General features: G+C 46.3%; 2 protein-coding genes across 6 annotated transcripts in view; both read left to right on the forward strand.

Annotated features, from left to right (window-relative positions):
* The window catches only part of LOC142784697 (uncharacterized), a 69,661-nt gene extending 58,450 nt beyond the window's left edge, over positions 1-11,211 (forward strand). The window contains exon 7 of the mRNA XM_075883188.1: positions 7,397-11,211. Coding sequence (XP_075739303.1) covers positions 7,397-7,534 — 138 coding nt within the window. The 3' untranslated portion in view covers positions 7,535-11,211. The remainder of the gene's footprint in view (positions 1-7,396) is intronic.
* The window catches only part of LOC119185467 (uncharacterized), a 631,054-nt gene that overhangs the window by 85,734 nt on the left and 525,504 nt on the right, over positions 1-19,816 (forward strand). The window lies entirely within an intron of this gene.

The raw sequence follows: 19,816 nt of genomic DNA on the forward strand, positions 1-19,816 counted from the left end.
AAGGTTCAGATAGAAGTGCACAAAACAAAGGGTGTAGAATTATTTCCTCTTGTCCACCTTCTGAGTGATAAACACTGCCATGTATCACAGACGTGCATTCTTGTGCCACAAACACACTCTCATGAACCATTTCAAGCAATACCTAGAAACTCAAAATGAAAAATTGAGCCCCTTTTATTTGCAAGACATGAGTACCGTTACAAATAGCTGTCCAATCAGCATGATGCTATACATGCAAGCATACAACAAGCCGTTTTGAAAGGTTCAGACAGAAGTGCACAAAACAAAGCATGGAGAATTATTTCCTCTTGTCCACCTTCTGAGTGATAAACACTGCCATGTATCACAGACAAGCATTCTTGTGCCACAAAAACACTCTCATCAACCATTTCAAGCAATACCTGGAAACTCAAAATGAAAAATTGAGCCCCTTTTGTTTGTAAGACAAGAGTACCGTTGCAAATAGCTGTCCAATCGGCATGATGCTGTACATGCAAGCATACAACAAGCCGTTTTGAAAGGTTCAGATAGAAGTGCACAAAACAAAGCATGGAGAATTATTTCCTCTTGTCCACCTTCTGAGTGATAAACACTGCCAAGTATCACAGACAAGCACTCTTGTGCCAAAAAACACTCTCATGAACCATTTCAAGCAATATGTAAAAACTCAAAATGAAAAATTGAGCCCCTTTTTTGCAAGACATGAGTACCGTTACAAATAGCTGTCCAATCAGCATGATACTGTACATGCAAGCATACAACAAGCCGTTTTGAAAGGTTCAGACAGAAGTGCACAAAACAAAGCATGGAGAATTATTTCCTCTTGTCCACCTTCTGAGTGATAAACACTGCCATGTATCACAGACGTGCATTCTTGTGCCACAAACACACTCTCATGAACCATTTCAAGCAATACCTAGAAACTCAAATTTGAAAAATTGAGCCCCTTTTATTTGCAAGACATGAGTACCGTTACAAATAGCTGTTCAATCAGCATGATGCTATACACGCAAGCATACAACAAGCTGTTTTCAAGGGTTCAGATAGAAGCACACAAAACAAAGTGTGGAAAATTATTTCCTCTTGTCCACCTTCTCAGTGATAAACAGAGCCAAGTATCACAAACAAGAATACTTGTACCTCAAAAACATTCTCATCAACCATTTAAAGCAATACGTGGAAACTCAAAATGAAAAATTGAGCCCCTTTTGTTTGCAAGACATGAGTACCGTTACAAATAGCTGTCCAATCAGCATGATACTGTACATGCAAGCATACAACAAGCCGTTTTGAAAGGTTCAGATAGAAGCACACAAAACAAAGCGTGGAGAATTATTTCCTCTTGTTCACCGTCTGAGTGATAAACACTGCCAAGTATCACAGACAAGCATTCTTGTGCCGCAAAAACACTCTAATGAACCATTTCAAGCAATACGTAAAAACTCAAAATGAAAAATCCAGCCCCTTTTGTTTGCAAGGCTTGAGTACCGTTGCAAATAGCTGTCCAATCAGCATGATGCTGTACATGCAAGCATACAACAAGCCGTTTTGAAAGGTTCAGATAGAAGCGCACCAAACATAGCGTGGAGAATTATTTCCTCTTGTCCACCTTCTGAGTGATAAACACTGCCAAGTATCACAGACAAGAATTTTCGTGCCACAATAACATTCTCATCAACCATTTAAAGCAATACGCGTTAACTCAAAATGAAAAATTGAGCCCCTTTAGTTTGCAAGACATGAGTACCGTTGCAATTAGCTGTCCAATTGGCATGGTGCCATACATGCAAGCATACAACAAGCCGTTTTGAAAGGTTCAGATAGAAGTGCACAAAACAAAGGGTGTAGAATTATTTCCTCTTGTCCACCTTCTGAGTGATAAACACTGCCATGTATCACAGACGTGCATTCTTGTGCCACAAACACACTCTCATGAACCATTTCAAGCAATACCTAGAAACTCAAAATGAAAAATTGAGCCCCTTTTATTTGCAAGACATGAGTACCGTTACAAATAGCTGTCCAATCAGCATGATGCTATACATGCAAGCATACAACAAGCCGTTTTGAAAGGTTCAGACAGAAGTGCACAAAACAAAGCATGGAGAATTATTTCCTCTTGTCCACCTTCTGAGTGATAAACACTGCCATGTATCACAGACAAGCATTCTTGTGCCACAAAAACACTCTCATCAACCATTTCAAGCAATACCTGGAAACTCAAAATGAAAAATTGAGCCCCTTTTGTTTGTAAGACAAGAGTACCGTTGCAAATAGCTGTCCAATCGGCATGATGCTGTACATGCAAGCATACAACAAGCCGTTTTGAAAGGTTCAGATAGAAGTGCACAAAACAAAGCATGGAGAATTATTTCCTCTTGTCCACCTTCTGAGTGATAAACACTGCCAAGTATCACAGACAAGCACTCTTGTGCCAAAAAACACTCTCATGAACCATTTCAAGCAATATGTAAAAACTCAAAATGAAAAATTGAGCCCCTTTTTTGCAAGACATGAGTACCGTTACAAATAGCTGTCCAATCAGCATGATACTGTACATGCAAGCATACAACAAGCCGTTTTGAAAGGTTCAGACAGAAGTGCACAAAACAAAGCATGGAGAATTATTTCCTCTTGTCCACCTTCTGAGTGATAAACACTGCCATGTATCACAGACGTGCATTCTTGTGCCACAAACACACTCTCATGAACCATTTCAAGCAATACCTAGAAACTCAAATTTGAAAAATTGAGCCCCTTTTATTTGCAAGACATGAGTACCGTTACAAATAGCTGTTCAATCAGCATGATGCTATACACGCAAGCATACAACAAGCTGTTTTCAAGGGTTCAGATAGAAGCACACAAAACAAAGTGTGGAAAATTATTTCCTCTTGTCCACCTTCTCAGTGATAAACAGAGCCAAGTATCACAAACAAGAATACTTGTACCTCAAAAACATTCTCATCAACCATTTAAAGCAATACGTGGAAACTCAAAATGAAAAATTGAGCCCCTTTTGTTTGCAAGACATGAGTACCGTTACAAATAGCTGTCCAATCAGCATGATACTGTACATGCAAGCATACAACAAGCCGTTTTGAAAGGTTCAGATAGAAGCACACAAAACAAAGCGTGGAGAATTATTTCCTCTTGTTCACCGTCTGAGTGATAAACACTGCCAAGTATCACAGACAAGCATTCTTGTGCCGCAAAAACACTCTAATGAACCATTTCAAGCAATACGTAAAAACTCAAAATGAAAAATCCAGCCCCTTTTGTTTGCAAGGCTTGAGTACCGTTGCAAATAGCTGTCCAATCAGCATGATGCTGTACATGCAAGCATACAACAAGCCGTTTTGAAAGGTTCAGATAGAAGCGCACCAAACATAGCGTGGAGAATTATTTCCTCTTGTCCACCTTCTGAGTGATAAACACTGCCAAGTATCACAGACAAGAATTTTCGTGCCACAATAACATTCTCATCAACCATTTAAAGCAATACGCGTTAACTCAAAATGAAAAATTGAGCCCCTTTAGTTTGCAAGACATGAGTACCGTTGCAATTAGCTGTCCAATTGGCATGGTGCCATACATGCAAGCATACAACAAGCCGTTTTGAAAGGTTCAGATAGAAGTGCACAAAACAAAGGGTGTAGAATTATTTCCTCTTGTCCACCTTCTGAGTGATAAACACTGCCATGTATCACAGACGTGCATTCTTGTGCCACAAACACACTCTCATGAACCATTTCAAGCAATACCTAGAAACTCAAAATGAAAAATTGAGCCCCTTTTATTTGCAAGACATGAGTACCGTTACAAATAGCTGTCCAATCAGCATGATGCTATACATGCAAGCATACAACAAGCCGTTTTGAAAGGTTCAGACAGAAGTGCACAAAACAAAGCATGGAGAATTATTTCCTCTTGTCCACCTTCTGAGTGATAAACACTGCCATGTATCACAGACAAGCATTCTTGTGCCACAAAAACACTCTCATCAACCATTTCAAGCAATACCTGGAAACTCAAAATGAAAAATTGAGCCCCTTTTGTTTGCAAGACATGAGTATCATTGCGAATAGCTGTCCAATGGGCATGATGCTGTACATGCAAGCAGATAACAAGACGTTTTGAAAGGTTCAGATGGAAGCGCACAAAAGAAAGCGTGGAGAATTATTTCCTCTTGTCCACATTCTGAGTGATAAACACAGCCAAGTATCACAGACAAGCATTCTTGTGCCACAAAAACACTCTCATGAACCATTTCAAGCAATACATGGAAACTCAAAATGAAAAATTGAGCCCCTTTTATTTGCAAGACAAGAGTACTGTTACAAATAGCTGACCAATGGGGATGATGCTGTACATGCAAGCATACAACAAGCCGTTTTGAAAGGTTCAGTTGGAAGCACACAAAACAAAGCGTGGAGAAATATTTGCTAATGTACACCTTCTCTCTGATAGCCCAGCCAAGTATCAGGAAGAGGAACGCTTGTGCCACTAAACACTCTTGTCAGCCTTTTCAAGTAATGCATGGAAGCTCAAAACAACAACTTGAGTCACTCTTGTTTGCAAGACATGAGTATCGTGACCATTAGCTGTTGAGTTGGAATGATGTGGTATATGAATGCGTACAACAAGAAGTTTTCAAAGGTTCAGATGAAACCACAAGAAAAAAAATCTTGAGAACTATTTGCTCCTATTTAGCTTTTGAGCAATAAACACAGCCAAGTATTTTCACGAGCAACCAAGCTTGTGCCACCCAAACACTTATTGAACTATTTAAAGTAATGTGTTGAAAGTTAAACTGAATATTTGAATCAATTTTGTTGTAAGACAGGAGTAGCATTAGAAATACTTAGTTGGCCAGTGGTGAAGATACTTTCATGCAGACGTACAATAAGCTGTTTTCAAAGGCTCAGATAGAAGCACACCAAACGAAATTTTGATAATTATTTGCTCTTATTCTGATTCTGAGGAATAAACACAGTAAAGTACCGCTCACAAGTGAGCAAGCTTGTGCAAAGCCAACCAAACTCTCAGATCGACCGTTTCGAGCAGTGCATGGAAAATTGATCTGAATATTGGATGTAGTTTTGTTTTAACAACACCAGTATTGCAAAACCTTTTTAATGTGTTTGTATGTAATTATTTTGTACTTGTACAGATTAAAGACTTCATCGATATCTTTCAGTGTGTGTGTTTAGACCAGAGAGCGCAATTGCTATGTCATAACAGAGACGCCTTGCCCCTCGACTGTGTCGTGTGCACTTTTTCCTCGAGGTCCAAGCTTCGTAGAGCTCATTCGCACTCTTCCTTGGTAGTCCTGCATGGCCCCTTGTGCTTTGTGCCTTGGTGCAATGACAGAGCACGTGAGCGAGGCTTGGTCTATCTCTCCTGAATATAAGGATTAATTGTCTTTTATCTTCTTGTGTATGTTCATATAATAGAAAATTACTCACTCACTATTTCCTGTTAGAGATTTCTCATAGAAAGATTATTCATTGCACAAATACAACATTTAAAATATTGTTTTTTTTCATAAATTGAACAGCAATATTTGTGCAAATATAACGCGTGTACAACTAAGGTGATCAAATGAAATGAAGTACTTTGGTAATTATCTTATATACTTATCTGGTATACTTTTGCACATATTTGCATCTCATGATATGAACTAGTTAAAATTGGTTATTTCTTGAGGTTGTGTACAGCCAACTAATGGAGCTGAAATCTGAGTATTTTAGACCTTTCAACACAAAAACAAGAAAAATTTTATGCATGCCTAGGTCTAATAAGTTTACTGATGTACTACATTGACTATCAAGGTTGACATTGAGCCCTATCAAGTCCTATGTATGGCCCCCATTCAGCCCCATTAGCTCCTATATTGTGCTAGATGAGAGTCCTACATACCAAACCCATAATGCCTATATAGCTCCTACATACCCCTATATGTCTTGCCCAGGTCCCATTCAGCTCCTACATACCACCATATAGCTCCTGTATAAGACCCATCTACCCCCATTTGGTTCCTGTACAGCTCCTTTATTAGCTCCTGTAACCCCTGTATTGAAGCATACGGATCCTGTATGGAATTATATAGGTTTTTTTCAGTAGGGAAACCTGTCTCGCCATCAGCATTACGCCCGATGCGTATCGTCTGGACTCCTGGGCACGCCTCTCTTCATAATAATGAACGCGTTCTTGTGGTTGCCCGAGGTTTGACCAGCCGGGAACCACTGGAAGAGCTGTCCAACTCAGATAATGCTCAAACACAGCTACTAGACTAAAACAGGACGCTGGATTACTATGAACAGCGCCCCTATACATATCCTCATTATTCACTTAACACAGCAAAATACCGCACCCCTCATCGTCGGTGACAGCCGAGCTAGCAGCGATTGATGTCGCCCTTCAGTACGTACAAGAAGGTTTACCAGCATCGAAGATTGTCATCCTCACCGACTTTCGTGGTGCCGTTAGCAGACTCACCAGCAAGGAGACGAACAGCCGTATTTTGAGCCACATACTTGTATTCATTATTATATTCTGTCACGTGGGGTATGCCTAGCTGCACAGTGGTTACCTTCGCACGTGGGTATTGTGGGCAATGAAGAAGCGGATCGCCTTGCTTCGTCATGCAACCATGATGACTGTGACTGTCCGAGAGTTCTATGGACGATGGACAACGCTGGTATGCTATTACGCCGATACCTTCTAAAGCAGCACCCAGACTAACGTGTGGCGAATGGATCGTTCCCTCCCCGTGTTCATGGCCATGGCTTGTCTCGTAGTTCCTGAGCGCTGTTGTGCAAACTCAGAGTGGGCTCTGTGCTGGTGCGTGAACGATTACACCGTCAAGGGCGTGTGGACAGCCCGTTGTGCGCAGCTTGTCGCTCCTGCGAAACACTTGATCATCTATCCTGTCCCACACTTTCTACGCAGCGGTCTTTGCTGAATAAGGAATATAAATTCCTAGGACTGAAGTGCGCGACCCTAGACAACTAACTGTTATGGAGTAGTAGTGCTTTCTGACGCGACCAGGCCCACCGAGCTCTCCTTACATTTATGAACCAAATGGACCTGGCCACCCGTTCATAGACAGTCTTTTTTATTCTTTTTTATTATTTTTATTTATTTTTACTCACACTTGCCAAAGTCTACGTCATTTTTTTTTCTCTCTTCCTCATCTTTCCCTTTCTCTCATCTAATCTTTGTTTCCTCTGTCTCTTCCCTTCCCTCGAAAGAGTGTGCAGGCGTTGTGCCCCTCCAGGTGGCAGTCGCCAGCTTGCTCTCTCTCTCTTTCCTCTGTGTCCTTGTGTATCCATGTATGCAAATCAAGTAACAATAATAATAAATGTGAGGAATAATTTTTGTTCCTTTGAAGTTTGGCGACCTGACCATCACGGGCCTGACTGACGTGCGTGGCCACCCCGCTGCCATTGCTGCCATCAAGACTTCGGTTGAAGCCTCTGGACACTGCCGTCCATTACGCTCTGTGGGTGTTGCTGGCCCAGGAGAGTAATGATGGATTTATCGAATGCGTAAGGCTAGCTACGCCGCATATTCACATAATCGGCCATTGCCATGTAAAAATTCAAGGAAAATGACTGTACAAGGGTACAAAAATGCAAGTCGGAGGTGAAGTAGAGGAAGATTGGAAGAATCTAAATAAATGCGTGACGGTAAACTACGTTTGATGAAACACTATATTTGGTGCAGTCGATGACAGGTTCCGGAAGACGCGGAAAATCTTCTACCTCACACAGCAGGATGGCCACCCCCTTATTGCAGGGTACGAACTGTACGGCGATAACTGTTGCGCGCCAGAAGCGATGACGACAACAAGCCAAATCGAGTCTATCGCCACCAGCGCCCGACAACCAATCAGTGGCGTCATCACCAGAAGTTCTGTAAAAGAATATTATACCACACGCAGAGTTAGAAACTTGAAAAAAAAACTTCACGGCAAAATGTCAAGCCATTCCGACGCAATCGTCAATACGACAATGTTGTCGAACGTGCTTATTCAGTTTACTATGTTGCGAAAAATAGAGCTGCGGCAGACACAAGCACTCTTAACGATGCTGACATCATCTAAAATTAGTCATATAACATTAAACCCAGACACTTTTGATGGTAGTTCAAGTGTGGATTATGTGTTGAAAGCATTTGAGTGTGCATGCGAGCAGAATCTCTGGTAGAGATTGCGACAAAATACGAAATATGTTGGCATGCATTTCTTGTTGGCATACCAAAAATATGTTGGCATGAACAATGACGGTTTAGCTTGCAGTTTGCTGAACACAAACACGATGCATGGTGATTGATGGAAGAACAGCTTTGTCAGTGCGTTCTAAAAAAGTGCAGTTCTAAAAAAAGTGCAGTTTTAAAAAAGTGCAGCCCAGTGGAATGCGGGGAGCCATCAAAGAGGATACGTGGTGTTGATGATTCGTCTCGTTGCTTGGTGGAAACCATAGTGAAAACGTGAATTCACGCGCAAGTCTTCGATGATTACTGGCTGCATCGGTCCGCGAAAGTGGTATGGCTTCTTCTCATGTTCCTTCAAGAGCTGCCCGCACGGCAGTATAGGCCTGTTCATTCCCTATGACGCCGCAGTGACTTCCTAGCCACTGAAACGTCACATGATGCCCCTTCTCGTGTGAAGTGTAGAGAAGGCACCGAACTTCAAAAACAAGCTGTTCTTACGGCCCGCGACGCAGTGTTGAGAGCACAGATTGTAGGGCAGCCTTTGAGTCGCTGAAAATTGACCATTGTTGCTGTAGTTCCTGATTGACCACACAAAGTGCAGCGCGCAAATCAGCTAGTTTCGCTTCTGTAGATGCTGTGGAGTGGTCAGTCCTAAAGCTTATGGTAACACCTCTTGCTGGGACAACTACTGCACCTGACGAACACTGGCGGTTCGTGGAGCAATTGATATATATATGTACACTGTCTGAATATTTCTCGTGTAAAAGAAGAAGAGACCGTTATTTATGCGCGGGCGATGAAAGCTCAGATTTTGATCGGATCCCTGGTAGACTAAGATGCAGTGTGGTTAGAATAAGGCACCAAGGGGGTATCGATACTTTAAATGCAGGAGTGAAGCCCGAGGGTATCATGTGAATGTTTTTCATTTAACTGTATGTGATTTTTCATCCATTTCTGCATTGACCCTTGTAGGGTTAACCCTTCTAATAGGCAAACGAGGGTGCTGAGTTTCTGTTCCAGTCGCCATCTGCGTCTCATGTTTGAGACAGTCGAGCAGCAGGTGACACACATCCTCGTCACCTTGGGCGCACGAACATAAATGTTTAGAATGGTGCAGGCTGAATACAAAGTAAGTCCTTTGTGTGAGCAGTTGCTAGTCTTAGCCGATGTATGAGAGTCGCAAATATAGTTTTTTAACCTGTACTAATAGTGCACAACACAAGCATCGAGCATTCCACCTGTATTGAAGTACGTCGACAGAGTTGAAAATGCGACCGCTGACCCGCGGTCTTTGCTCCAGCGTGGCTTACAGGGACACATATTTGAGGAAGCATAGGGTTTTCATTCTTTATATTTGATATGTGTTTATATGAGATGCTGTAGGAGGGGGGTGAAATGTTTTTACGCATGGCTGTCAATGCATGCTCCTGAATTCATTCACCAGTATGTGGAATGAAAATGTTTTTTTTTACTTTATTATCCAGATGCTCAGATTTATTGATTTTTATAGACGCTATCACTGACATCTTCCATATAAACTGCGCGGAAATTAGTAACACAATTTAAACTTTCCGACTCCTATTTTCTCAAATATAGTCTCATGAAGTTACAAATTTGATAGGAGACATAATGCCACTGATCGCGTTCATCAGTGTTACGTAATGCTTTGCAGAAAAATAGACACTAGAAGCTAATCGATGAAACACAATTAGCAAAAAATATACCAAAAATTTCTATATGGCACCCGCGCGGTCTACAATTCACAATAATAGTCATGAATTCTGGAAAAAAGAAAAAAAAACGTGGCGAGCGCAGTGAATATAGGTACACCTTAAAACCTAAAAAAATAACAGCATATCCACGGAGTCAAGGATGATGTGTGGGCGAAGCTACGGAGGGAATCTTCTGTAAACCGGAGATCCTCCATGTAATTCGCCGAGTCGATCATCATCTAGAAACGTGGGGAACGCTGTGTGTGTATGCCGTGCCGCATGGGCCCCCCGCTCTCGTACGGCAGGATCTTGGCAGCGAACGAATTTTGTTACAACGCTCCCCATAGCCTAGGTCGCCGCACTAAATCGAAAGATTGGCTTCCACCAATGACAGGCGTCATATTAGACGTCATTTCTACTATAACATCTCGCATCTTTCATTATCAACTACAGGTACCGCCATCTAGTGAACAATCCAAGTGATGTCATGTAGTTTTTTTACATGGCCTCCGAGATTGCGGGTGCGCCGCGTTGTTCTCTCCGGCCGTTCCAATTACCGCACTGCCCAGCAAAACCAGCGAATCTCGCCTCACGTGCCCGGCTACTGCTAGATGGCGCGTTTAATGGGGGTTCCCCGAGCAGCAGAAACAACGGCAGAAAGCAGAGCGTGCGAGATGTCAGCGTGCGTATCTTTTCTTTTTCTCGCGTGTGAGCAAAAAATTAACACCAACAAATCTTTTGGCTGCACTGAGGGCAAGTATTTTTTCTGTTGCTGCTTTTATTTTGGTCAAGTCGGCGACTAAAAGCATGGCAGCTGCTAAATTTTTCTTGTATAGATCATTGTAAGGAAGCATTGTGTCGCCTGTGACAGAAGCATTTTTGCACTTGTCCTTTCTGGAGACGCTTATATAAGCGAAATCTGGGCTAATTGTCGTCATTGAATTACCTTGCCTTCCTATCGTTTGTGGTGTACACGTATCCTGAAGGAGAACGGCCACCAGCGTGGGTCCGGTCTTAGCGGGCCGCAGGGCACGCGTTAACCGTCGCCTTGGCGAGAACACGATATTGCTCAAAGTCGCAACACTTTATTGTGGCAACACCAAACGCAGTACAGCCCGTTGCAAAAAGGCGCGGTGGGACAGCAAGTAGGCTTATACACGCCACGGGCACAAAGAACTACACAGGGTGCCACGAGCACGTCTCCGCGGTAAAGGTGATCCACGGAGACACCGGGACCAAGGCCCGGTTGCTCGAGCGAGGGCAAAGGCGCTCGCGTTGGCTTCGAAGGGAGACGGGTCGGCGTAGCTAGGCCACGCACTAGGAAACCGTACCACCCCTCGGCCGTGCGTACGCAGCGGGGCAACAAAAGGTGAGCGTTCGCCTCGGGCGCGAGGCGCCGTCAGCGAAGTCCGACGAGCCCCTAACAACGGGAGTCGACGGACGGAAAAGATTGCGTGCTCACCGTTTGCTGTCCCGGAGAGTACTGCCTGCCCCTGACGCAGCGCGCGAAAACCTCGAGGCCCCCCGCGCGGCGCCACAGTCAACATCCACTACCGGGTGAGGGAGTTAAAAGCCACTCCGCCCTTTCCAGCGCGGCAGACAGCAAAGCAGGGCAGACATGTCGGGACATGAGAACGGCATAAAAGGCGGGAAAGCCCGCGCAAAGGCAGCGGGCCAGCCTCAATTCTGACACGTTAGAGGTCTTATTACTATTTTATTGCGTATAGATATTTATCAGGTGGTCTACCGAATTCCACCTATGCTCTAGATAATGAAGTGCCGTGATTGTGCCGCATATTATTGTGATAACTAGTTTTTCCGGATTATTGTGAAAAGCTACGTTAGCCGACCTACATTTACTCCCCACGTCCTTCACAATGAAAATGCTTGAGTTATCATCGTTCCGTTTTTTTTTGTCATCTGTCTTTTATGTTTTGGTAGCACAACGTCATTATCAGTATCGTGTTCATTTACAGTAATCTCGACTGCATTCAAATCAAAAGAACGCATATGTGGGCGAATGGCGTCTTTCAGAAAACCAAGTATTCGTCGAGATAGACTACTGAAGAACAAAAAAGTATCAATTGTCACTGCTACGCAACGCGCAGCGTTTCATGCCAGATACATAAAACTCGGAACGCGTGCGGCGTTCTTCTGCAACAAGCGAAACACCTCGATGTTCGTTTTTACATTCCCCGACATATCCACTGAACACCGTAGAACTCGCAGTGCAAATGGCCGACCATAAATGACCAAAGCGTTTCTGTAACCAGACCGTGGTCGTCGCAGAGCCGGTGACGTTCAGTCTAGACGTAATCTAGACCTCCTTTCCGTCACCTGCTTCTGCAGCCCCTCGGGAGGTAGTTGAAAAGAGAAACAGGGGAAGCCTCGCGGACGTGTGCGAAGCGTTGTACGCTTTGAGAGCACGACTTTGGCGCCAGACTTGACGGCGCCGGCACGTTTCGAGGAGAGAGCAAGACAGTTACTTATGCTGAGCGCCGAGTTTGGTCGGCTCAGCGACCGTTTCTCTAGAGCAGGTAGTATTTCTTACTGATGCGCTCATGCTGCGGCGTTCGCGTGGTTACCTTGCGTGCATGCGTCGTTGGCCATCTGCATAGAGGAGAGACGATTTTGGAGTGGAAGTCAAAATTAATGTTTGATTCAATAGTAGCGATCTATTAATTAATCGCCGGCTGGTTACGGTTTATACAATTGATGCTATGTCAATGCTTTAGTTTTTTTTCTGTTAGAGAAAGTGACGTCAAGTCTTCCATGGTCATAAGGGTTGCAGCCCAAGCACGAAGGTGCTAGAAAAAGCGTGAAACGAAAGACGAGGCAAGGAAAGCAAAGAGGACAACACGAGCGCTGACTACGAGAGAGAGAGAGAGGAAACTTTATTAGAGCTTGGCCGGCAGCTTGGTCTTGGTGGCCTCAGATGGCGGCGCTGAGTCCCTGAACTCGGGCGGCATCTTCGGCCTGCCGGACAGCCCAGAGCTGGTCGTTGAGCTCCGAGCTTCTGAGCGCCGCCTCCCAGCGGCGGCGTCGCCGACGGAGAAGGTCCCCCGCGGCTCCCGCAGACGGGACGGCGGCGGGAACGAGTGAGCTCGAGGCTTCCTGTTGCCTGGTATTGGCAGCCGCCATAGGCGCATCGCGAACGGCGGCCGTTTCTCGACCATTGTTACCGGCGCATTCCCAGAGCATGTGGCGCAGCGTTGCTCTGTGCCCGCATGCTTTACATAGATCTGTAATGTGTAAGTGCGGGTAGCAGTGGCGTAAGACGACCGGGCTGGGGTAAGAGTGGGTTTGTAGTAAGCGATAGCTTACGGCATCGTGTCTGTTTAATTTGTCATGCGGTGGCGGGAACTTTCGCCTTTCCAGTCTGTAGTGTTGCGTAATATCTCGGAACGTGATGAGACGATCACCCCACGACCGTTGTGGTCTGTGTTGTCGCTGCGTGTCTGTCGAAGTGTCTCGATCCGGCAGATCAGAAGCCCCGTTCTCGGGAGCGGAGGCGGCGGCCACGGAATGTGCCACGGCTCGGCGAGTGAGACCTCGAGCCGCGGCGTGGGCCGCCTCGTTGCCCGGAAGCGGGACATCGGTGTGTGCCGGGGTCCAAAGGAGGAAGACTGTTAAATTTTGTTGTGGCGATCGCGACGCTGAGTCACCATCACCGCACATCTTAAGGATGCGGGCCGCTTCCCGCGAGACGCGGCCGCGCGCGAAGCCGCGGATTGCTGCCTGCGAGTCGCTGATTACGATCGTAGCGTTCGGCACCGTGGCGATTGCTAGGGCTATCGCGGCTTCTTCGGCCGCCTCCGTATGTCCCGTGGTCACCGTGGCGCTCGCGAGGCATTTGCCCGCACGGTCAACGACCGCAGCGGCGTGTGCGTGTCTCCCGTCCCCATATCTCGCGGCATCTACGTACACAACTTCGTCGCTAGTGCCGTACTTCTTTTGAAGGTCTCTAGCTCGCTGGTTACGGCGCCCGACGTGGTGCGTCGGGTGCATATTCTTAGGAAGCGGCGGAACAATTAGGCGGTCGCGAACCGAGGCAGGAACATCCGCTTTTTCTCCCTGCTGAGTGTGGTACCGGATGCCAAGTGACTCGAGGATGTGTCGACCCGTCTTAGACCCCGACAAGCGTTCGTTTTGCGAAACGACATGGGCCTCAATTAACTCGTCGAGTGAGTTGTGCAGTCCAAGTTCTAGTAACTTTTCAGTGCTCGCATTCAGTGGAACTCCAATTGCTCTCTTGAAAGCCTTTCGTATTATACATTCGATTTTGTTTTTTTCTGAGCCTAGCAATTTGAGGTAGGGGGCAACGTATGTTATACTGCTTATTGCGTACGCCTGCACTAGACGGATCGCGCAGTGTTCGCGCATACCAGTACGTCTGTTCGTGATACGACGTAGCAGTCGGATCGTGTCGTCTACCGAACGACGTAGTCTTCGCACCGTCTCACCATTATGGCCGTTTGCCTGCAGGTGTAACCCCAGAATTCTAATTTTGTCTACGTGTGGAATGGGAGTGCCATCTGCCAATAGAACGCTTATTTTGTAGCACTCCCTTTCCTCGTCGCGCGGGGTTTTGCGACCTCTACTTGTAGGTTTGTAGATTAGAAGTTCCGACTTGGTTGCCGAGCATTCGAGGCCCGTTCCTCGCAAGTACTCCTGAACTTCGTCTACACCTGCCTGGAGCGTACGCTCGACGTGACCATCACAACCTCCGCCGGGAACCCAGAGGGTGATGTCATCCGCGTAGATACTGTGATACAATCCTTGTATGCCTAATAATTTCTCGGGTAGCCCAATTAGAACTAAATTAAAGAGTAATGGCGAAATTACGGAGCCTTGTGGCGTGCCCCTCGAGCCCATCTCAAATTCTTGCAGTTCCACATCTCCAACGACGACGCGTACGCGTCTGCCGGCAAGGAAGTCACGTATGTAATTATATGTTTTTTGTCCTAGTCCTAATGTTTGAACTCTGTTTAAAATTGCTTCGTGTTTAACGCTGTCGAAGGCCTTTTTAATATCTAGGCCAAGGATCGCCTTGGTTGAGCTGGTAATGTCATCAACAATGTGGTGCTTCAGCTGAAGCAACGCGTCTTGTGCGGAGAGATTGCGGCGGAATCCTAGCATGGTGTGCGGAAATACATCGCAGACTTCGAGAAAGTCAGTCACGCGTTTGAGGACTGCGTGCTCCAGAACTTTTCCTACACAAGACGTGAGCGAAATTGGCCTTAGATTATCAAGCGCAACCTGCTAGCCCGGTTTAGGAATCATGATAACTCGAGCTCTTTTCCATGCTTCAGGAAGGGAACCGCGTTGCCAGCACTCGTTGACATAAGTCACAAATCGGGAGATTGACTCGTCATCTAAGTTGCGGAGAGCCTTGTTCGAAACCCGGTCCAGGCCGGGCGCCGATCGGGTGTTTAGTTCAAAAAGGACTGCCCGAATTTCCGCTTCGCTAAATTCGGCGTCTAGTTGCTCATTAGCAACGCCGTCATAATCTGGGTGTTGGACGCTCTCTGCCGACTTAAAGTAACGGTCACGTATTGCACCGAGCAGGTCATCGCCTTTATGATCGTTCACAAGTCTCCGAGTTTTATGGCCTTGAGCGGCACGAGTATCTTCCGGATCCAATAGGTGCCGGAAAAGGCGCCAAGCACTCGCCCCGCGCATCTGTCGCTCGAGGCCGTTGCACAGGTCTTCCCATTGTGACCTACAGACTTGGAACGCATGTTCCTCAATTTCTCTGTCTAACCGTGCTATGCGTTTTCTCAACGCCCGGTTATGTCTTTGGCGCTTCCACCTCTTGAGTAGGGCTTGCTTTGCTTCCCACATGTGTAGGAGCCTGCTGTCGATTACTTCGAGCTTCGCTTCGGGCGGGATGTGGCACGTTACCGCGTCTACGTCCCGATGGAGCGTCGCGGTCCACTCGTCTATATCCGTGATCGGCTCGTCGCCTCGCCCGCCTTCTGCTCGCTGTTTGCGGAACGCGTCCCACTGCACTAATTTGAGTTTACGGCCTGTGCTTTCAGAGTATGTTCTACGAACGCTCAGGCCCGTGTCTACCCGCTGACTACGAACTGATTTTATTTTTCGCGGCACACATGATAATATATACAACAGGCAACCTTTTAACAGCAAACGTGAGCAAAGTGACATATGCTGGGGGCTTAAGTTGTCGGTAAAAAGAAAGAAGGCACAATAATAAAATGGCTAACCCCTATCTAAAAGCGCGATCTTTTTGTTATGCAAGGCCACCGAAGGCTGGCTCACGGATTTGTCACCACGTTTTCTAATATGATATGCCTCAGCTATTTCACGGGTTAATTTGCCCACATGGCGTACCAGTGCCCTCACGCCCGGAAATCGAGGCTGGCACCCGCAGCTTTTACAGTGCAACACAAGGTTTGAACTTATTCCTTTGCATAAATCATTCATATGCTCTCCCTACCTTTTATCAATGCACCGCCCAGTTTGGCCTATATAACAACGACCACACGTTAAAGGAAGCATGTAGACAATATCAACTGGACGCTTTATAAATTTATTTATAGAGTGTGCACTGCCCTCGTTACAATGTGTTTTACGGCGCATGTGCAACTTTTTGTAGTGATTCCACTGAGGCACTCCTCCGTCATTCTGCAAATCTGGTCTACTTTGAACGGGGCTGATAAAACTACATCCCCACAATATCTCGAACCTACCTATTTCAAACCATGAGATATATTGTGGAAGTATGGATTGACAGCAACTCTTTTTTGCTCTTTTTTTCGACCTGCCTTTTCTTGTTTTTGTTTGATTTTCTGCAGAAAAGTTTCGCACACTGAAGAAAAAACAAATTTTGGAAATCTCTCTGACAGAAATCTGTTAATCTTCATTGTTACGCTATCAGTTATCTTCTGTAGGCAAGATTTAGATAAGCCAGCACTTACAGCCGATGAAGCGATAGCTCTCTTGACCAGTTTCGTGTGGCATGAAGCATAGGTCAACAAGGGTTTTACACTTTGCGGTCGGTATTCCCAGCATACGTGATTTGAAAACAATGTAATAATATTATCTTACAACCTCAACGATCCTTGTTGGGGAACTTCGCAAGTGAACTCTAGCCCACCCCTATGTGTTTTAGAAAGTTATGGAAGGCTGCAGCAAAATTAAATAGTCGTCGACATATCTGAAGGCAGTTTGTACCAAATCTACGAGCTTTTTTTGAGGATCGTGTCAATCTTGGCAAGAAAAATGTCACTCAGAACCGGGGCGACCCTTGACCCAATCAGACTCTCTTACGTTGTCTATAAAGAGAGCCGCCCCACGAAACAAAATTGGACCTTCGTGCTTGCACACCTTCGTGCTTGCGCTGCAACCCTTATTACCATGGAATTTAACCAACTAGCTCAAATGTTTGGTGCAGAAGATTGAGGCGCAAAAAACATATCGTGAAGCAGGAAGAGCAGAAGCTCTTCCTGCTTCACGATATGTTTTTTGCGCCTCAGACTTCTGCACCAAGTATGCACCAACTAGGCCAAAAAACAAGTCCTTTTAGCCCAAATAGCCGTTCTACACCACGTCTTGTTTCTTCCTTTCAACTTCAGGAAAATGTCATAATGATGCGTGCCCTCCTGCACATTAAATGAAAAGAAAAACTTGGACAGAACATGCCAGCATGCACAGTGGCAGCGTCAATGGCGCCGCCGACGCTTGATTTGCAGTCTAGGGTGATTAGAAAATGCTACACATTTAAAAAAACACACAACCCACTCCACAAGCGAAATCAGAATGCCGTAGTCTGCGCTCACGGCTTGCATGTAAAAAAATGGCAGCATCTCTACGGAGTGAATGATGGAGAGTGGGGCGAAGCATTCATCCGTCCATTCGCTCTTGCTTCCGTCTACCCATGCGTGCGTCTGTGTGGCCGCCCATGCGTCCATCCGCCCGCCCGTGCATGCGTCTGTTCGTGCGTCCGCACGTTCATCTGTGGGTAGGTCCCTGCTCTCGTCCATGCATCCGCCCCTGCGTCCATCCATGCGTCCATCCGTCCGTGCAGCCATCCGTGCATCCGTCCATGCATCTGTCTGTGTGTCCGTTCGTCCACCTGTTCAACACTCCAACTACCACCATCTCTCATCTTTTCATCATATATTCCTCATATAGAAGCACCGCCATCCAGCGGACATTCCAAGGACTGAACGAGAGGAGGCACACGCACACTTTCTTGCGGCTTGCGCTTTGTATCTACTTCCCACCTTTAACCATTTCGAGTTCATGGTATATACTTGTTCACTGCATTCATGGCACTGCGGCCCAACGCTCGCTAAACTTTTCTAAAGCCTAGGAGGTTACGCCCAGCGAGTATAACGTAGCAACCCTTTCTTGTAAGATAGGGCTCAATGTACATTCCAATGGCTGCTAAGGGGGAATGAAAGACAGGAGAATTCGGCTTTTAGTTAAGGCGTACACTGCGAATTTTTTATTGTTCAACAACGCACAGAATAAATGTCTCACCGGCACTACCTTGGAAGTCAAAATGTAAGACTGGTTACACACTGCGATTAGTACTGCTACTACGAGGGACGAACGGGTGCCGCTATAAGGAGCTTCGGCGTTCCAGTCTTCAACGCGGTCAGCGTTCTGGCGGCGTTGCTGCCGGGTGTCCACTCGCGACTTTGCCAGCCAGTTTTTTGAGGCCTAATCCCATCGTCGTCAGCGCCTGCCGGGATCGTCGTCAGCGCCTGCCGGGACCAGCGAGGATGGCGTCAAGGCCTGCGGCGCTCCCCCTCAAGGAGCACTGCTTCAACTTCACCGTCCCGGAGGGGACGGCATCTGTTGACGAGATCATCGATGGCCTCGAAGACGTCATGGGGAGGGAAGGGGTGCTGTTCGTGCAACACCTTGGAGCTTCGAAGTTCCTAATTGTGGCTCGGTCGGCTGCACAAGCAACCAATTTGGTGGTAAACCAAGGATTCAAGTTACAAGGTCACAAGGTACAAGTTGAAGCAGTCGGGGCGCACAGCGTACAAGTCAGTGTGTTCCGCCTCCCGCCGTACGTGTCAGATGACGCAGTTAATTCAGCTATTCAGCCATACAGAAAAATGAAGGGTATCACATTTGTTACCTTTCAAAGGCATCAATCAACGTACACTGGTACCCGCATCGTCCAAATTGAGATGGCCAAGCCCACCCCTAACTTCCTACCAATTAAAGATCACCGCGTGATCTCGAGTATCGCGGTATGCGCAGAGTGTGCGCAGGGTGCAGCAGAGAAGGTCCTGTTGCGGCTACTTGCACAACACCCTTCTGTCAACGACGTGGCACCTTCGGCCATACATCTGAGGATTGTGTGTCCAAGTGTAAGCGCTGTAATGGGGACCACGCGACGAAAGATTGCTTCTGTCCCAATTCATACGCAGACACAGCGCAGAGCACCTCACAGTCACTGAAAAAATTGCCAGAACTTGGAGAGTCTGCTTTGAAGAGAACAACCCAAATTGCAACCTCCAGACACATGAAAGTTTTGCAATTCAAAACCAAGCCACGGCAACAGAAGATTCCAGATTATTGGTATGAAGACAGCGCAACTGACACAGAATTTTATGACGCCAGGACAGAAGATGCCAGCGGCGTTGATGCCGCGTTGCCATGCACAACGAGTGACAACCACGTTTCTGCACTGACTGGGGACACCGCAGCGTTGTCATCTCCGACAACGTCGTCAGAGGAGCCCAGCAACGCTGTGGAGCGCCGAGTTCGTCTGCTACGTCTTCATCAGTGGAACTCAAGGTCACAGAAAACGAAAAATCCTCGAACGCATCACCACTGGAGGAAGCGGCTCAAGCATTTCGGGGCGCTGGCCAAACGGGAAAATTGCTCCGACCTTCGGA

This window comes from Rhipicephalus microplus, unplaced genomic scaffold, assembly GCF_043290135.1.
Source record: "Rhipicephalus microplus isolate Deutch F79 unplaced genomic scaffold, USDA_Rmic scaffold_15, whole genome shotgun sequence".
Classification (NCBI taxonomy): domain Eukaryota; kingdom Metazoa; phylum Arthropoda; class Arachnida; order Ixodida; family Ixodidae; genus Rhipicephalus; species Rhipicephalus microplus.